The sequence below is a fragment of the Cygnus atratus genome, chromosome 3 (assembly GCF_013377495.2).
Source record: "Cygnus atratus isolate AKBS03 ecotype Queensland, Australia chromosome 3, CAtr_DNAZoo_HiC_assembly, whole genome shotgun sequence".
Lineage (NCBI taxonomy): Eukaryota > Metazoa > Chordata > Aves > Anseriformes > Anatidae > Cygnus > Cygnus atratus.
Window position 1 is genome coordinate 22,100,306 of NC_066364.1, and position 20,758 is coordinate 22,121,063.

The 20,758-nt window shown below is 40.7% G+C and overlaps 1 protein-coding gene across 11 annotated transcripts in view; it reads left to right on the top strand.

The window, feature by feature from the left end:
• The window catches only part of ARHGEF10 (Rho guanine nucleotide exchange factor 10), a 121,879-nt gene that overhangs the window by 1,034 nt on the left and 100,087 nt on the right, over window positions 1–20,758 (top strand). For 10 of the 11 annotated variants that reach the window (XM_035542962.2, XM_035542969.2, XM_035542966.2 and 7 more), the window contains exon 2: window positions 11,160–11,235. In XM_035542962.2, coding sequence (XP_035398855.1) covers window positions 11,199–11,235 — 37 coding nt within the window. In that variant the 5' untranslated portion in view covers window positions 11,160–11,198. Of the gene's footprint in view, window positions 1–96; window positions 113–11,159; window positions 11,236–20,758 lie in introns of those variants that run through there. The other variant, XM_035542963.2, reaches the window with a different exon arrangement.

Here is a 20,758-nt window from a genome sequence, read left to right on the forward strand (position 1 = left end):
GAAGTAGTTCCCGAGTTGTCTGTGGTGATCCCAGACCACGTAGCTGCTCCTGAAGGATGCCGGGTGCTCGCAGGGTGAGGCGAGAAGAGCTTTAGGGACGGTCAGGCACCTGGTGAGTAGGTGAGCCTTGGCAGTGGCCAACGCCAGGTGTTTGTGAAGACAGGTACTGATAATCTGTCCACTGCATGGGCTTATTTTAAAGCCCCTCAGGTGGTGCTTGGTCTTTGACCAAAAAGATTTTATCACCCTAGATTCTGTTTTCTTCCATTTAAGCCATTATTCAATCCTATCTTATTTTTCCAAAGCTTCTGAGGTAATGGCTTTTATCTCATGGTAGCAGGTGTGAAGTTGTTTGATTGCAATGTAAAAGTATTTTCTTTTATTTTCAGTCATACAGTTTCACTGTTACAGTAAAAGGGTTTGTATATGTATACATCTTGCTGCATGAGTCACAAAATAAGAAAGATTTGAGTTAAGAATAAGAAAGATTGGCTGTTTAAAAACTGCTCAATGCTGAATAAATATGGAGAGGATATATCAACATACATTAGTTGGTGACTATTGTCAAGAAAATAAATGTTTTCCAAAAGCCTTTGCTCTTTACTAGAGGAACCTGGTGAGCAATCTGTACTGTTGTAGAAATGAAGTATTGCATTTTTTACATTTTCTGTTGGCATTTAGGAGGGACAGATTTATTGCCTGAGCACGGGGCATGTTGGGCGTCTATAGTTGCAAGCCCATTATTTATGCGGGAGTTCTGGCTCTTCGGCTCTCTTCTTCAGTGGGTCCTTCCTTCCTTTCACTTGGGTGATCCGTTTGATCTTGATAATCTCTCTGACTTCCTTTGTTTAATCCATCTTGTCTTTCTTTTTTCTTTTTTTCCACCCTCAGGCTGGGTAGCCCATGAACTAGTTACATGTGTTTATCTGGCTATAAACAGTAGCTCTTCAGACACTATCTTGAAATTTGATATTTCTGAAGGCTTTACAGGGAGATTTCAATGCAAGCTGTGGACATCTTGATTTACCTGTGGGGTGGGTAGTACGTGAGCCATGACATGTTGCAGGTGTCTTGTGATGGAAAGGCAGCGGGTGTCCAGCGCACAGGGCTTTTGTGGCTGAAGCCCATGTGTGGACGTAGGGGCACGAAGGGTTGTGGAAGCAGGTGGGTGCTTGAGGAGTGTGCTGTCCGGCAGCTCCTGCTGAGCACACGGACAGGGCAGGATCCCCTGGATCTGGGAGTCTGTATGCAGTGGGGTACGGAGCAAAGCTGTGGTGCTGTGCAGCGGGTTGGTGTTGCAGCTGTGCAACATTGAGAGCAAACGTGCAAGACTTGTGCTGTTGGATTTGGCAGGTCAGTGGTTAGTGCAGCAAGGTACAGGAAATGCTCTTTCCCTTGTAAAGAGATGCTCATCTTGTTCCCTCTCTGACCAGGATCCACAGCTCCTCTCTGCAGACAGGGTATGGTTTTGCTCTTCAGCAGCTTCCTGGCAATACTTTCCTCAAGTGGAATACTATGCAACAGACTTTAATGTTTCTTGAGCCTAAGTTTAAAAAAATCCATAGTATTAAGTAAATAGTATTCAAGTTCTCATCTTTATTATATTTGAAAAATAAATCAAGGGTCTAGGTTCTTCAGCATCTTGGCTCGTCTTTTTCTGCTACCCTGTTAACTTCAGTGGAAGTGTGCTGATTTACGCCAGGTTGAAATACTAAGTCTAAATACTTAATTTAGTCAATATCGTAGTCAATATGTCAAATATTAAGTGGTTCTGATTGTCCTAAACCCAGTAGCTCAATGACATGTCTTAAGTAAAGATTTCCAGGATCCAAACTTTATAAGGTATGCAGCCTTAGTTTTAAGTAGGTTGAATTTTTAATTCAGACATCACAGCTTTTTAAAAATGTTTTTTGTGATTTATGGTATCTATGTCTGTCTATATAAGCTGCTTTTCAGCATTGCTATTTTGTTGTTGTTTGCTTTCTGGTTATTCTTTTATGTGTGTAAAAGCTTGTACTGATTATTTCTTTTTTGCCAGGACGCGCTACTACTTACTCCTTCATGGGGAATGGTTCTCTTTTGCTTTCCTTTTTTTTTTTTTATTTTTTTATTTTGCTTGAAGATATTTAGTGTCAGCATTAATAAATGCTGTTTTGAAGAAATACCAGCACCAGAGGACTTCTTCATTTGATTCTGAGCTGTTTAGGGTTCCTCGCATAATCTATAAACATTTGAAGGAATAACAACAAGCTTGTCTAAAACCTATAAAACTATTTTCTAACTTCATAAATGTTAATGGAATTTAATGCAACTGGGAATAGTACATTACTCGTATAACAGGAAGTCTTTTAATTGCTTCTATATAAAGGAGAAATTATTTTTAGAATCTGTTGTAGAAAATATATAAACTTCTGTTTATTTCTGAACAAGCCAGGAAACAAATTCTGCAATCTGAAGGAAGAGGAATATTTTTGATTCAGTCTTTGACATTAAAGTTTGTGTACTGTGCGGAGCTGCAGTCAGTTTATTCTTTGTGCATTTTTAATACTGCACTGCTCTCAGTTTTGTATGTGAGGGAGAAATTAGCAGTGTGTAGTATTTACTTTTCTTTGCATATGTGGATAGTTGTTTTCTTTCTGCATCTGTCAAGTGACACCTGTTTCATTTTTGACTTCTTTAATCATGTCTTTCCATTTTGCAGCTTTAGTTTAGAAGTGTGAAAGGGATATCATGGGGACAGTTGTCGTACAGCCTCTAAAGTTAAAGGCACTTTTGAAATTTACTTTTAGTAAGTTCAGCTTTCTGATGGCTTTTTGAGCCGCAATTGGATTTGCATGCTGTGGGTGGATGCATCTTGTGGAATATATGTTGTGACAGTTGTCCCCTATAGAAACTTCACTTGGAGTTACAGTGTTAAGTGCTGGGAACATAACTGTTGAGTGCATCATACTTTCTGAATGTTTTATATGTTCTAATGGAGCAGTAAATGAGGCTTCAATGATAGTGGCATGAATTAGTCTTTCAGTTTGTATGTATTCTACAGAATGGGAGTGAGGCATTTTTTTTTTTTGTCTTATCCAAGATCTTCTTTTGTTAAAATAGGAACTCATGGATATTTTTTCACCCTTGTTCCTATTTGTATTAAGCCCCCCTTGTTACTACACTGTTAGTGGAAAATTAATATTGGGAAATTCTTTTCTGACTCTAGAAGTAGTTTAAAGAGTAGAAAAGTGCAGGAGAGCCATACCTCCAAAAACCTACCAACCTGGCAATTATCAGGAATTCATGAACCAAAGCCCGAGAATTAGTTAGGGAGACTGCAAACATGATCTGAGGGGCTCTTTGTGATGAGGTAGGGATGTACGTTAGGCAGACAGCAAATTTCTTGTTGCGGTCCTGTATGAAACTATGATTTAATATTCTTTCTGTTTTCCCATCTTTCTGAGTAATGTCATTGCATGCATATGTGGTTTGAAGAGAGCAGGATCTTGGAAGTCAAGAGCTGTCACATCTGTGGAAGGAGACTGCTGCATTAGGAGCATCTTCCGAGATTTAAATCACTTGGATATTTTCTTATAATCAGGAATCTGGCTTTTACTCTCATCAAAATACTTAAGTTGATCTCGAAACCAGAGTCACGTAAAAGTACAACTTGTTTTCACTGGGAACGATGACAAGTAATGCTAAACAAGATCTGAAAAATATTTTTGCAAATTTGTGGTTTTAGATCAAAAACTTGATTCATGTTTTTATTCTGAATTGCCCGAATCAGCAAGACTGTGGGAAGTGATGCATAACTGGACAACATTGATTCATGTCCTACACGTTAGCTGCTCGGTCAGAAAGCCTGAAGCTTAATGTCAAATGTGTGGGTGAAGCAGTTAACCAGAGCAAAATAAATTGTTCTACTTATGCAGTGGTGAATAGGGGCATTATCTTGGGGAAAATCTGTTTCAGTGACTTACTGTACTGTACAATACTTGTTACTTGGGACTGAACCATGAATCCAAGCTATTAGGACCCAAGCTCAAGGTCAAACATTCACTCTCATTTCTGTTCTCTAATCTGTTTTTTAGAAATGCTTTAGAAAAGATTGCAAAAATCATATGAATATTGTTTGCTGGCAAAAATGTGGGAAAATGTGAACGTTTTCCAAGATTTCAGTGTTTTTTTCACGTGATCGTCTCATTAAAGATACATAACAAGTATGCACCTCAGAAATTTTGGGTGAATAAACATTATTTCCTTATCTGTAAAATGGGATCATAAGTTATTAAGAACTAGACAACAGTATGTGAATCCCCTTGTAGGAGCACTGAGCCTTGAGTTTATGGCTCTTGACTTTGTATTTTATGTATTTTAAGGCTTTGTGTTAAAGCCTTCTGTGTGTCTTATCCAGTATGTTCCTCAATCTCCTCCTCTTCCTCCTTCTTTTTGCAAGCTAAGATTGATCTGGAGTAAGAATCTGTTTTCAGGAGGGGACACTTTCCCTGTGACAAAAATATTTTACATGTGAGGCTAATCAGAATTATTAGAGTAAATGCATATTTTGTAGTAACATTTATAGAGTCTCTAATAATTCTATGTTTATTATAATAACATGTATACATGTAAACCATACATAAATTTACATCGCAGCTGAAGAGTTATGAAGGATGTGAGGATCTTCTCTGACTTAAAACCAGAAATCTTCATTAGAATGTTTCCACTGAATGTCATGCTTGATCTCCAATATTGGGAGAGAATAATTTGAACGAAGGTTGAAAGTGGAAATTTTGGAAACAAGATTACTTTTCCCGATGAAGTTAGTTACTTGATTTTAATCAAATTTAGGGCAAATTAAGAAATATTCTCCTAATATTAATATATTTCCGTTTTGCTTGTGTGTGTGACATAGTTCATGGTCCTGAACCAGCAACAACAACCAGCAGTCTCTGTTTCGTGTGGCACAGAACAAAGAAGTCAGTCCTTACTGAAAGGTGGCACCAGCATTCACTTTTAGCTCCTTTGGTGCTTGTGGTTGTTTTGGTACAACTGACTTCCAGGATGGAATCCAAAACCCAGGGTGATGCCTCTGTTTTACCCGTGTGCATTCAAGCTGTTGCCATCAGAAGAGACAGAAGCAAAGGCTTATTCAGCAGAAGTGAAATTCCCTAAGAGCATGCTCAGGAACCTATTCCGCTTCCTGGTTTCAATTACTTTTCATCCATACTCCCACTCATTCCATAAATATTTGCAGGTCTCAGCTTTCCCATCTGTAAACTGAGCATAGTGCTACTGAGCTTAATAATGTTTCTTAATGTTTGTGTTAATGTTTGTTTTGGATTGAGCAAGGCCTTCTACAGAATAATGTTGCGATCTGGGGGGGGGGGGGTGTACTACTAGAAGGGTGAAAACTGACTGGATGACTGGGTTTAGAGGTAGCTTTTGTTGTACCCTCTTTGGGGGCTGGTTACAAGACAAATGCACCAGTCGTCTGTTGTAGGATGTGTCTGTTTAGCATTATGTGTGACTTGAAAGGCGACCAGCCCTTGTTTCTGAAGTTTGCAGGTGACACCAGACTGGGGGAAGAGGGGAGCGGCAGTGGATGTTCTTGAAATCAACAGGACCTGGGCAGGTGGGCAGGATGGACTGACAGGAGCTGAGTGAAATTCAGCAAGGACAGGTGCAAGGTTGTGCACCTGGGAAGGAATTGCTCCTGAAGGGGGAAGGATTCCCTTTCACTCAGCAGTTCTCAGACCAAACCTAGAATATTGTGTCCAGTATTGAGTCCCCACCTCACCCTGCCCACTACAAGAAGATGTGGATAAATGGGAGGGAACTGGGCACCAGGCCACCATGATGGCTGCCGGCCGTAGCGCTGCCCTGTCAGGAGAGGCTGAGGGAGCTGCGCGTGTTCAGCCTGGAGAAGAGAGACTTTGTTGGGGCCTCACGGCAGCCTGCACCCACCCGCCGGTAGGTTATCAAGACAGGAGAATAGGAAATGATCATAAACTGAAACGGGGGTAGTTCAAACTAGGTATGAGAGCAGTATTTTTCTCTAGGAGGACAACCAAGCAGGGGAACAGGTTGCCTGGTGAGGTTGTGCTGTATCTGTCTTTGGAGGTTTTCAGGATCCCGATAGATGAAGCAGCCTGGTCTCACCTGACAACTGACCTGGCTTTGAGCAGCAGGTTGGATGACCTGACCATCTGAGGTACCTGCCAACCTGAATGAACCAGTGATTCTGGTTTGCCTTGTACTAATCTATCCTTAGAGTGAAATAAGAGTGCAAATATTGACATGTCTGTAGTGTTCTCTGCTTGCGTCATGGGTAGGAGTCCTCAGACAAACCTGCAAGTGGAATCCTTGTTGTCTTCTGCTTTTTGCCTTCAGATGATGTACTGGGCAGGAACTCTAGATGAAGAAATGTTGCCTAACAAAGGGGGGAAGAGAATGCCAATCTTCAGCCATGTTCTTCGAGTGTCCCTGTAGATTGCTTCTTGTTCAGTGCTTGCTGCTGTGTTTTCTCTAGGTTTGAGCAGGATGTTGCTTGGTGTGAGAAAGGGTGGTGGAAGAAGAAATGAGGTGGCTTTCAGGCAAGTGGATTCCGTAAGCGCTCTGAAAAATGTCGGATCTGTGGATCTGATCTTGTTTGCTTGTAGCTGGTAAGAAAATTTCACCTGGCTTTAGCTGAGCCAGACATTAGGCTTCCTATAAATAAATAAATATGTACACACAGAAGAAATTTACCTTCCTCCTCCTGGATTATTTTCTCTTCTTGCTTCTCTGCACCCCCAAAAGAGGCTATCCATCAAATTTCAGGAAGATTTACTGAGTGGGAGTTCTGTAGTTAGAGGTTGAATAGGTTGAAACTCAATTGGGCGTTACACAGCTGTATTGAGTAGGTGGCAAGGGCACAAAAGTATTTTGGACATTCACAGGCTTTATCTTCACAGTTTGGTTGTTTTGTTTTAATTCAATTTTTAGGCTTGCACACTTCCCCAGAGAAGTTACTTTGCTGCTTGCCTACACTAAGCACTCTATGAATCACAGTCAGTCAACCTGTGAAATCAATCTCCTAGCTTCATCTTTTCTGGCTTTTATTAATGCTCACTGGCTCATTCTTTCTGTACCATTAAGAATAAAGAATCTTGATGTCGCTGAAGATATAATGCACATTCCTTAAAGAAAATATAATTTTCTTAGTGATAATAATACAAGTCGATCATTACTTGTATGCTGATAGCTGAAAACTGGTGGTCAATTGTTTATCCCACAGTTAGAGGAAATTATTGATGCACAGCCTCAGCTGAGATAATCCCAGCAATGTCACAGGAGGGGAAACTGAGTCAGAGAGGAATACAACTTTCTTCTGTAGCCTCTGGACAAGTACAAAGGTGCCTTTGTTTTCTTTGCTAAAATTGCTGTTGGCAGTGGAATCAGAACTTCAGTTTATGGATGTCAGGCCGCTGGTCTGTGTTATAGAGGTCTTGCTGCTCCTGAGATTGTAAGGGCTGTTGTGGGACATTGCAGGCTCCCATCTCCTTCCATAGCGGCTTTTGTGGTCACAGGCGAGCACTCCTGGTGGGAAATTTGAAATAAGCATTGAGAGCTGGCCTTGGAGACACACTCGGACAATTTTGTTTTCATACGTTTCTGGTTTGAGTTCCATTCTAGATCTGACTGCTTTCACTGCATGTGACTTCGCTCCATGAGAAACATCACCCCAAAAAATCTGATTTTAATGTGGTACTTTAAATATATTTATATTTTCTTAAGTATCAATTTACCAAGTACATCATGATATCTAAATTTTGAAGTGTATTGCGGTGTATTAAGGCATGTGATTCTTTTTCTTCCAAAATACTTGCATTTAACATGGCTATTGATTTGTAAAGATAGTCAAATTTACAAAGTTACTAGCAAAACTTCTGGAAAAAGAGCATGCAGCACTGCTACAAATTTTGTTAATAGCAGTAGTTAGGCTGCTCTTAGGTTCAGAATATTTTCTTTGTGTAGATCTGCTTGAACCATTCCAAGTGGAGAATTAAACTGGGAACTTACGAAGTTAGAAAACTCCCTTCCCTCTTTCATTCTGTAAATATGAACATTACCTATCACGCATAACGGTTTGAGAGGAGAGGACCAGGTGAGAATACGAGAAAGCAGAGAGTTTTTTGGCCAGGAAGGGTCTCCTGCCTTTGTGAAAGGATGTGCCTTGACCTTGTACCCTGTATCTGTTGTATGTTGGGGCACACAGGGGAAATGCGCAGAAAGAGATGACAAGGAGGCAGTCAGTAGAGCACCACCATGGTCCACAGCACCCACTGCTACCTCTTAACCTGCACCTGAAGGAAAAAAGGTGATGGGCACTGAGTCAGGTGAACTGTTTGGGCAGCTGGAAGCCAGTGGGAAATCTTAACTTTTGGGCTAGGTAACTTCAAGAGATTCTTTCTATCCCTGTGTTTTCTGTGATTTCGGTGAAGCCTGGAAGGAAGCGGTTTGAGTAATTGAGTAATTAGTGGTAATACTGTGCCTGAGAAATCGATTTTAAATGAAAAAAAAACCAAAAGCTCTGTATTTTGGTACTTTGTCATACCCAATATTTCAGGCCAATTGTTCAGCTATTCAGGTACATAATTTTGTAATGTGATAAGCACAAATATAATAGCTCATGTGTTCCATGTTTGTTATGCTATTTTTTCTATCTGCAATTAAAAAAATACCTTTGGAACAAATTTTTGGTATTCTGTGGTTTAAAAACACATAGTTCAGTTTCTTGAATGATTTTATGTTAAACTGACGTAACATCTACTCAATGCTTATGACCTTGCTCTGAAATGTTTGGTTTGGGTCACCCAGTATGAGTAAGGGACTGGCAAACTGGAGCTAGTCCAGTCAGGGCTGCTGCCCTGGTTGGAGCATTGGGCCAGGTCAGGAGAGGCTGCAGGAACAGAGTTTGTTTAGCTGTAAGAGGAAAGGGTAGAATCCTCGTAAGGCAGATAGAATCTGCTCCCAAAAGAAGGGGTTGTTGTGAAGAAGATGCAGCCGGATTTCATTCAGAGGTGCACAGCGGGGGGGTGAGAGCTGATGGCCACAAGCTGCTGCAAGGGTAATTCCAGCTGGATGTGGTGGAGAAGTTCTTGCTGATGTGTCTGGTGGAGCACAGGAGCAGGTGGTGAAATCTCCACCTTTGGGGGCTTTCAAAACTTGCCTGAACAAGAAAGCAACCTGATCTAATTTTGAAGTTAGACCTGTCTTGAGTGTATGAGAGAGCATTCAGCGGTCCCTTCCAATTTAATTCGTTCTTTGATTTCTGTGATTGTCCTTAAATAAGTATCTACACAGTTTGAAACTTCTGTTGGTGGTAATGGTCACTGGAATCAATGGGGAAAAAATACTGGAGCTTACAAATGCCAAACAGGTTGTGTACTCCTAGCCAAGTTAAATTGCCTGGCTTAATCTTGATCTAAATCCCTTTGATTTGAGTTAGCTCCTCTGTCTCTCAGCAGAAGAGTGGAAAAGTTTTGCGTATGGTGGTGTTGGAAGGTGTGCCATGAATGCTGGCATGGCTATATCTGGCACATGAAATGGCAATTATTTTACTTTTATGGAGGGTATTACTGGAATTCACAATGCACAAGCTCCCTTTGCTGCTAGAACGTTTTTCTCTATCTAAAAAGTAGATAAAAATCTGTGGAACATGGAGATGAATTAATGCAACATATAAGCCAACCCGTAAGGCAGAGAAAGTGTATCTTTCTTCTTGTGAATAACTGCAGTGTTCGTATGAGAGAAAGCAGGTCAGCGGTTAGGACTCGGACACTGGGTCTGTGCCCTTCCTCTACACAGTTCTTGGGTAATGTGAAGCATGTCGCTGAGCTGGATCAAAACAGAAGGCAAATTGAAAACTTCCATAGCTCAGTTCTGTATGCCAATTCTTAGGATTTGCTTGTGAGGAAGACGATTATTTTCAAAATCGTTGCTGAAGTAAGTTCTGCGTGTTTGAAAACTAACAACCTGTTTAAATATATATAAAAAAAATAAAAATGGAGGGCCTTTTAGCTCTCCTTCTAAACATGCATTTGGCAGAGGAGTTGAGACAAACTTCCAGAGGTTTACCATTTATTGCACATTTCAGATTTGAAAACCTATGTTCCGGTGATGATTCAACTTCAAAAGAATAAAGAAAATGGAAGAATAAAGAAAAAAAGCTTTCTCTTCAAACTATTTTTTCCCTTATTTTGCCTGTCAGTTTTGGTGTGGCAAAATGCATTCCAGACATTTGTAAGTAGGAGCACGCCTTTGAGCTCTACAGATACAACTGATAAGGAGAGAGGCTTTAGAGGGGACGCTGTATAGCGAAGGCGTGTCGTGGAGCATTTTGTGTGTTACAGACAGATGTGTGTGTGTGTATGAATCCTTTCTGATCCCTGGCTCTGAAGTTACTTGTTCTTGTCCTGGACTCGACTACCTTCTAAGGTTGGATCCTATTTTGAGGCACTTCCTTTCATCCACTGTCAACTTTTCTGCAGGTGGCAAATGAGTTGACCTCCGCATCCTGATTTATTTAGCTGATTGTTTCTCTGCTGTTCCTGAATTTCGCCATCTCCTTCAACTTACCCTTTTCATACCTTGGCTGTAGAGGCTTTCTAAGGGCTTTGAGCTATTTTGCTCATCAGTGGCGAGGTTGAAATGAAGTGGCTCAAAAAGAGCTTTTTAAGATAGTCCTCTCCTCTCCTCTCCTAAGGTAGAACTTAGGATTTCTGATTCCCAAATGGAGAAAGGGATCATCAAAACTTCTGAGCTTCCTAGAATTCCCTCTCTCCCATTAAGATTTTGAAGCAGAATATGTGCCACAAACAGACGCTGAAATAACATGTTTTAATAATCTGTTTGCAATTGTCACAGTGGGACCTGCAGAATATTAAACAGTTTGAAAACTTCATCTTTATTCAGCTGGCTCACTGAGATCATTACATGAACTGTCTCCAATACTGAGGACTATGTACATAAAAATTTGGACTAGATATTTTCTGAAGCAAGAGGCCAAGCACATTTCCTCTCTTCCATAATGGAATTAGCTAATAGGTTTGAGCTTGGCCAAATTGAAAAGGAGTGTCTGTGTATCGGAAAATCATGTTCATCTAAAAAACATTCTCCGTTTATTTTTGCAGGGTTTTTCAGTCTGCTGAAGGGGCAGTGGATACACTAGGATGGACACAGAAGAATTCCCTCCCCCACCTCCAGAAGGTAACGGAAACAATTTTTATTGTGGAAGTACTTTCCTAGTAACAATGTGGTTATATTTTAAAAAGTATTTTTACCTCCACAGTGCTCCTTCCCCCTGTATCACCCTGGGGCTTACTCCTGCAGGTACTTAACTGTGCCCCCAGTGAAACGTATGCGCCTGCCATCTACCCTGATTTATTCTTGGAGGTTGCGCACTGGTGTTGTAAGAGGAAGAAACAGGGACAGAATTGGTCTTTACAGTTCAAATCTGTAAATAAACATTTTCTAAGGCAGCTTAGGCTGGACCATATCATCACACCTTCACCTTGTTCTTCGTTGGCTATGAGCCCTCCAGCACGTGCTGCCCTGTAGAGAACAAACAAGCAAAGACTGCAGCATGGACAGGATATTTGGGTCAGTGTCTTAAATGCCTGGACAGATTTGGAGTCTGAATTGGAAGGATGGAGGGGGGTGAACTGTTCTCTGTTAGGGCATGTGCTGCTTCCACAGGGCCTGCTTAATCAGGACGATGTCTGCTGAGGGCTGTGGACGAAGGACCTTCGGATGCTGCAGTTCTCTAGCCCCAGATCTTCAGTTCTGTGCTCAGCCAACACGTGTCCCCATGGGAAGCAGAGGGGAAGCGTGCGTGGCTAAACCTCTCTGTGGTCAGAGCACATGAACTTAGGAAATATTATTGTGTATGCTGGGCTGTGGAGCTGTTTCTGTAAAGTTAGCCCTTGGTGCTACTTGGCTGCTGTGTGCTGGCAGCCATATGGTTGCTAGTTCAGCCCAGGTTTCAGAGGGCACAAAGGCTGGATTTACAAAACACTGTATCATTGTCATATCCGTTTTTGCTTGCTCTAAGAGAATATTGCCTATAGCTGTTTTTCCCCTTGTTTGATTTCCTGTAAACACACCTTTGAATGTCGTTTGGTATTAATGTATTTTAAGTCTTGAAAGGATTTGGCTTTTAATAGTTGGGTGCTGGGAGCCTTCTTAGGAGAAGTATTATATATGCTTGTCTTCACCTTGCTCTTCCCAAAGCATTAATTCATGGAGACATGGATTATGTAGACCTGTGGCTGAACCCAGTACAGCTGTTCTTATTTTGGTAAAGTTGCTAATACAGTTTGTATAGATAGTGACTTTCTGTAGTCTTCCCATGAATTTCTGCTCTGTCTGTCATATTGACATTGGACTTGCATGTTCAATGAGCAATAACATGTATATAAATTCATATGGTAATGTATATTATAAAGTATATGCTAGCACATGTATATTAATAATACACGTATAGGTCACTTTAAATAAAATGTCCAATAAGCGTATTATTGTTTATTCACAGACTAACTCATACCATAGCTGTATGAACCTTTTTAAGTATGAAAGAGGGTTTATCTTGGTTCTCCTCAGTCATAACTCTTCAGGAATTTTGGAATAAACATCCTAGGTACAAAATTGCTTTCCCACTAGCTTGGACGCTGCCACAGGCAGAGGTCTGTTACTAGATACTACCTAGGAAACTGGGAATGTGAGAGAAGCAGAGAATTGTGAAATCAGCTTTTAATGGGTTAGCTTTTTGAACAAAGTTGTTGATAGTTTTATTTATGCTCCAAGATACCACTGAGGTTATTGCTGGCAAAATGCTTTTCCTGTGCTTGTACTAATCCATTGTGATCAGGACTCTGAATTTAACTCTGTTTTGTTTAGTGACAATTACTGTGAAATTGTCTTTTATCAGATAATCTGTCTCCAAAGAAATGTAGTGCTGTGGAGAAGGAGTCATCTGTAAGGAATCAATATTTCCACTCGAGCAGGAGCTGCCATTGTTCGAAGACATCTAATAATTGTGGCAACAGCCCTAACTTCGTACAGATTGTCAGTACGTGGGGCACTCTGACAAAAATTCAGGGCTACATAGTTCAGTATGATTCCAGAATTCAGCTGCAAAGCTCTTCATGACATGTAGAACTATGTATATCGTGTGCTTATTTTCAGACATGTTTCTCCTTAATATGCTGGCATTAGGCTTATTAACATAAATTGAGATTCTGCTCAAGGTACTGTTCTGCCTGATCTTGTATCAGTGGATGCTTTCCCTGTCATTTGAAAAAGCTTTGTCCAAAATTATCAGAATTAGAATATTTTTTTAACTTTACCAATGCAAATTCTTTTTAAAAAGCATATTTATAAAGGGTGTATCAGTGAATGCAAATTTTAATTGCACTAAAATACATTTTAATTCACTTTTTAGGTAATTCTTATAACCCATTTTGCAGGTGGGAAGCAGGTGAGAATTTTAGGGCCAAGTACAACTGCAAATTCACATACCTGGATCTAAAGAATAAGAGGTATAGAACTGGTTTATAATGGTTGAGGTTTTTTTCTTGGTGTGCATATACACTGCCCACCCATGGGGTCTGCTCAGAGGTGCTGAGCAGAATGTGGGCAGATGGGTGGGATATTGTGGTTCGTAGTGAGGATGAGGTTCCCATGGTGTGCTATGTCCAAGACACTCTGCAACATCTTTTAGCTTTATCTTTTTAGCTGTTGCATAACTAAAGTCCTGAACTGTGGCGACAGATCGAATAGTTTGCTATCTTTTCAGAAGTTGAAAGTGGTGTGGATTCTTTTCTACTTATAGTGTATACCCTATACTATAAATCTCATTTTCTTTCTTATCTAATAGGTTTCCTGTGTTTTGGGGCAAGTAACTTCCACAAACTTATTTGTATCAATCCTTATGGATAAAAAGGGGTAAGATAATGATAAACCTTCATCTTCGCAATAGGGATGTTGTAAGAATGTGTGTGAAAGCTACGCAATTAAATTCATGTTAAATAATGTCTTTTCTTTAGCAATAATCATCTGAATCTCTACCTCGTTTGAGAAATATGAGTTCAGGTGCAGTAAAGGTCAATAATAGAGCTTCTTCTGCCATTTCTTGAAAGGAAAAACCTACGTATGATAGGAAAATATGACCACAAAAAAAGGGAATTTAACCTTTATTTATTTCATTTATTATGCTTATGCAACATAGCTGCTTATAGCTGTTTGGACATTCCATTCACGCATGGTCAATTAGGCAGTGACAAGTTTGTGCTAGTTAATTCCTTTACCCCAGAGCAAATTCAAGTACTGAAGAACTTTAGGAAAAAAAAAATCCTTATGTTCCTTCCTCCAGAATGTTTTTAAAAAGTAATTCTAGCTGTGATTAAAAATTCCCTGCTATTTTTCTCTGTACATATTCTGAATGAATGTATGTGTTAGTAGCCAGGGAGCAGTTGTAGGGGAGCAGATGCAAAGGCTTCCTTGGCTAAGAGAATAACCTGGAAGCTGCTTCAAAATTGACACTTGAGATGATAGTACTAGCTTGTGTTCACTTCTTCAATGCCTATACGCATAGGAATTTCCCTGGCTATTTTGTGAAATAAAACAGAAATATTTTTCTTCTTTAAAATCTGAACCAAAACAAATTTTATCATGGCTGTAAGTTACAAGTATGTTTTTAATTGATTGCTGTATTGGTGTGCAGTTAACCAAACCTGTCCCTACAACAAGGATATGCTGTGGGCTGCAGAGTCTGCAGCTAGGAATTAAAGAGCTTGTAATTCTCAGAATCGGGAACCATGTAGTGTTTCTCCTGATGAGAAGTCATCTTCATGCTGAGCAGTGACTTGAGGTTGGATATTGAATGCTAGAGTGGTGTTCGCTTATGGCGGTCTGTGCTTATGCTATTATTTTGGGAGGAGATAAGGTCTCTGTCTGTTTATTTCTTTACTTGAAAAACATCTTGGGATCTTGCAAAGTGAAAGCCTTATCCTTTAAGTGTTTGGGTCTGTCAGGCCTGTTTCACAAGGGAAGGCATCTCTGTTAGCCCCAGGGGATGGACACCTGAGAAGCTTCTTGCCTAAGGGAAGTGGGGCAGGGTAGGTACTCTGTGACTGACAGGCTCCTGGTTTTGCACTTTGTTCTCTGCATGTGTCCCTTCTTCTTTGTTCCCATATTCTTCACATTCACGTGACATGGTCTCGTGTGATTTCTCTGTGAAAACTATTAGAAAGCACTGGGTGTATTTCCTGAGTATGCTTATCAATAATTCATCCCAGTCATCCTAAACTAAGTTGCCTTTTGCAACAGTTTTAAGACCTGTGCTCTGTTCTGTAATTAATTGAGTCTTTCAAGGTAGGTTTATGTATAGTGATGAGGGTTGGAACATGGCTCCATTGCAGTACAGTTCTGGAGTCAGGAGCAGATGGTATATTTTGCTTCGTATTTATAGGAGATTAAAAATATTTATGTTAGAATGAAGTAGTAGAATTTCAGTATTCAATACAAGGACATCACGAGAGAGAATTTCTTAGAATCATAGAATGTCTTGGGTTGGAAGGGACCTTAAAGACCACCCAATTCCACCCCCCCCGCCCCCCCGCCATGGGCAGGGACACCTCCCACCAGACCAGGTTGCTCAAAGCCCCATCCAGCCTGGCCTTGAACACCTCTAGGGATGGGGCGTCCACAGCTTCTCTGGGCAGTCTGTGCCAGTGCCTCACCACCCTCTGAAGAATGAAGAATTTCTCCCTTCTATCTAATCTAAATCTACCCTCTTTTAGTTTAAAGACATTACTGTGTGTCCTATCGCTGCACTCCTCGACAAAGAGTCCATCCCCAGCTTTCCTGTAGGCCCTCTGTAGGTACTGGAAGGCCGCTACAAGGTCTCCCTGGAGTCTTCTTTTCTCCAGGCTGAACAACCCCAACTCCCTCAGCCTGTCTTTGTAAGAGAGGTGCTCCAGCCCTTTGCACATTTTTGTGACCATTCTCTGGACTCATTCTAAAACATCCACGTCCTTCTTGTGGTGGGGGCCCCAGAGCTGAATGCAACACTCCAGATGGGGTCTCACGAGAGGAGAGAAGAGCAGAGGGGGAGAATCACCTCCCTTGCCCTGCTGGCCACACTGCTTTTGATACAGCGCAGGATACATTTGGCTCTTCGGGTAGCAAGCACACATTGCCGGCTCATGTTGAGCTGCTTGTCAACCAACACCCCCAGATCCTTTTCAGGGCCGCTCTCAATCCATTCTCCACCCAGCCTGTATTTGTGCTTGGGATTGCCCAGGCTCAGATGCAGGACCTTGTACTTGGCCTTATTGAACATGAGGTTCGCACAGGCCCACCTGTCAGGCCTGCCCAGGTCCCTCTGGATGGCATCCCTTCCCTCCAGCGTGTCAACCACATCACACAGCTTGGTGTTATTGGCAAACTTGCTGAGGGTGCACTCATCCCACTCTGAGATGTTAAACTGCGCCGATCCCAATACTGACCCCCTGAGCAACACAACTTGTTACTGATCTCCCGCTGGACATTGAGCCATTGACTGCAACTCTTTGGGTGCAACCATCCAGCCAATTCCTTATGCACCAAGTGGTCCACCCATCGAATCCATGTCTCTGTAATGTAGAGACGAAGATATGGGGGACAGTGTCAAATGCTTTGCACAAGTCCCGGTAGTTGATGTCAGTTGCTCTTCTGCTATCCACCAATGCTGTAAGCCCATTGTGGAAGGCCACCAGATTTGTCAGGCAGAACATGGCCCCTGGTGAAGTCGTGTTGGCGGTCATGAATCACCTCCTTATTTTTCATGTGCAAATTTTCATGTGCAAAACTCAGTTGCGTAGTCTCCATGTTAATGACAAACACTTTTTACCTGAGAGACAATCGTCTGTAACTCTACTTCATTTGGGAAACATGAGGTGCTGTTAAAGCTGGGTGTGTGTTCTCTTACCGCTTTTACTGACTTACACCACTGTCTCCAATGCTTTGAGTAAAGCCAGGTGAGAAATTTTGTTCTGTTCTGCCAAAGATTGCGGATTGAAATGTTCTTCAGTGGGTTGAAATAGAGACATTTCCATGTGTTTTTTAAGCTGAAAAAAAGATATGCTTTCACAACTGGTGTCTAGGAGATTTTATACAACTTTATATGTAAACGATCAGCTCTCTAGGGCTGCAAGTGGGATATTTCTTTATTCCCATTACGGCAAGATATAAAGTGAGGAGGCCAAGGGCTTAAATCTGGATATCCTGTATGTGATCAAGTGCTGTGATTGTGTCTTCCTGCTTTTTTTTTTTTTGTTTGTTTGTCTTCCTGCCAGTGCTGGAACACTGAAATAGTCGTCATTCCTCTGTCCCTGACAAGGAAGTCTGCCTTGAATCTCAGTGCACTCTCCAGTAAGACAGAAGTAGAAATAACTGTACTTTCATGGAAGTTCCCATTGAGGTGACTGCATATTCCAAGGAAAAAAAAAAATTAGAAGAACCCTTGAATAAGGATTAAGGAGCAGCTGAGTAGCTGCAATGTTGTACTGTAGAGATAACTGTATTTCTTTGCTAGAAGAACTTTTATTCTGTGAAATATGTATTTATATATTTATATATAAAATAATTTAGATAATTCAATTAACTTTTGTCCTGTTTAGTGAAGGATTTCACAGTTTATTTAGGATTTAGCTGTTTTAACAAGCTGATTTTGTGACTGACACAGAAATCAGAGGCAGTTAAACTGGGGCTTTTGTCAAGAAAATCACTTGTCTATTTTACGGTTTAGTTTATGGAAGCAAAGAACAGTGGGGAAAATGTGCTTGTATTTCAGACGAGAGTAGGACAAAAAGATGTTACTTAGCATGATTGGGGGATTGAAGTAAGAACATTGTTTAAATTAAACAGCAGCTATAAAGGGAGTTGGTCTTAGGCTAAATGGCATTGTTTGTTAGATATCTATTTTCAGCATGCAGACAGTTACAAATGATGGTAAAAGGGGAGCCAAGATTTCAGGAGAATGAGAACAGAATATGAATTGTAGTTATGAATGGTCCCTTGTTTTTGAAGCCAGCAATAGCTTGCTGGTGTCTGACATCCCATTTGTAATAGAACAATTTATTTGTTTCTAAAGATCACGTTGCTCTCAGTAAATAAAGGAAAATGCACTGGTTAAGGTAAGGATCAATTATTTCGTGTGACAGTTCAGACAAGCTGTGTAACAAAGAGGAACAAGAATATTTCCAATGCAGAAATGCAGTTACAGTGTCACATGTCCCTCCTAATTATGTGTTTTTCTTCAAGCCAAACATGTTTGAGAGTTGGGGAAAAAATGAAAAGAAATAGATTAATTAAACCTATTACTGTTTTTATTATCTACAAAGAAAACAAAATTTAAGATGTAATTACATTTTCTTTTTTAGAAGTAATGCTGTAAATTTTTTGCTGGATGTTTATGATTTGTTAGATGAAGTGTCATTCACTGTCATGGAACTGAGAGGTTAACTTTGTCATTTTGATCATATTTAGTGCTTTATTTCTGAGTAATAACTTATAGGGTGTATTTTTTTTTTCCTATTCATTCAGCTGGTTTGTAATACGACTTCACATCTGGACTTAACTTGCTCAGCTGTGGGTAGGGAGAAGGCCCAGATATCCTGATTGAAAAGGACAGTTGATGAAGAGATAAGGGGGTTCTAGGGGATGCCAACAAAACTTCATTTTTTTTCCTGGGGTAATTAATATTCTTTCTGTAAAAGATGAAGAAGCAAACTATAAAGGAATTAGGGGTATCTTGCAAAGGGTAATTGTGGAAGCCAAGTTCTAAAATTTTAATTTCAAACAGTGAGCCAGCATACAAGTAAAGTTACGAATTATTTTTTCTTTGCCTCTTTTGCCTTTTTGGGATTTGTATCTAGTGCTAACTGGCCAGGATAAATTGCGGCCAAATAACTGAGGGATTTTTGTTTGGCTTGGTTTAGTTCCATGTCACAGATCCCAGTAAATATTCACTAACCATGCCTTAGACCGCTGCAGTGATTCCATCTGTAGAGTTTATGCAGAGAGATTAGCTTTTTTCATACATTGTTAGAATTCTTTTATCTTGTGTATGAGAGCCAGTAAAAAGTTGTTTGCATTATGATATGTTAGATAAAGTGTCTGAATTATTGAATGAAACATTTATTAGGTGCTGCTTACTTTCTCTGCAGAGAGGAACTGAAACTATGCCTAGAAAATGTACTTAATGAATATTCGGGGGAAAAAGCCCTACAACCCTCCATACAGTTTCTTCTTGGAGAAGAAAATGAGACCTTGTCATGGTTTCACGAAATACAGAAAATGATTTAGGCAGTTAAAGAAGGGTCTTTGCAGGAATATATCCCGTTGTTAAACAGTCTGTTCTTGCTCAGTGACTGATTAGGTGAAACCATGAAAGTTCCTGAAAAATATTCTTAAGCTCGCACAGGTTTTGCCAGGGACTGGAGGAAGGATCTTTGTGCTGCTGGGCCATGGAGATGCACACGTTGAGAGGTGGCTTTCCCTAACTGTGTGTGGCTGTCATAGGGAGAGACAAAGGGAAATTCAGGTGCTGACACTCAAAGTTCTCCGGGGAGCATTGAATTGGTTCAGTGAAAGTGCACAGAGGGTCTTTGTGACCTCTGGTATTTCAGAGTACGGTGGAAGAAAAATTAACTTTGGCTGGAAGTGTTCTTACATATCTGATCATCTGTTTCGGTGACCCTCTCATGTTTGCATATGAAGAATGTTTGCCAGCTAAGTGCTTAAGATGACTCTTCATGTTGGAAGGAATCCCTTCGTGATTTCCCAAGTGGACTGGCTGCAGCAATGAAGCACGAGGTTTGATTATGTCAGCTGTCTGTGGCCAGTTCTGAGGCCAAGGCAGAGCTTTCTTTCCCTTCCATAGCTGATGAAATGAGGTGATGAGGAGGACTCTGATGCCAATGGACTGTAAGATCCCAAGGAAACACCATCATTGCCCAGCTCAAACCTTAATATATATTGAGGTGATAGAGTTTCTGGTGGAAGCCGTGTTAAAAGGATATTGTGAAACAGAATTTTGGAGAGCTTGGTTAGTGAATCTGGATGGTAAGAATTGCTGTTTTTTCATGAGTTTGCTTGAATTCTACAGGTGTACTTTTTGACTTACAGCAGAACCTTCATGTGTTAGGGCAAAGAAGAGCTCCAAAGACACATTGAAACAATACTTAATGGGAATGCTATAAAATTCGAGCTTGGCAGGCGATAGCAATCACCATGCCCACCTCAGTGAGCTGTGGTAGCCAGGATTTGGGAGCAGCTGGACTCCTGCTGACCGTGCCTGGGGGAGTTCCCGTACTGAGCCTGTAAACCAAAGCCAGAGATCAGATGATTCATACCCATGGCAGCCTGAAATAAAGCTTGAAATCAGGCAGGCAATACTGCTGATCCTTATTGTCAAAATAACAAGGTAGAAAAGAGCTGAAAAACAGGGGATTAAAACTCTGCATTAATGTTGACTACTTATTCCCCGTTAGTTTCTGGGATAATGAATTTATCATTACTTCAGTGTGTGTATTAAACTTTGTTTACATGTCAGTTTATCTTTTTAGTGCTCTGTAGGCTGGGGGAAGAGAGAACAACAGAAATTAGCTGAGAAGCCAGCTAAAACCCAACATATTTCCAGTGCTTTTCTTTAGTTTACAACACATAATCGTTCTGTCCTAGCACATAC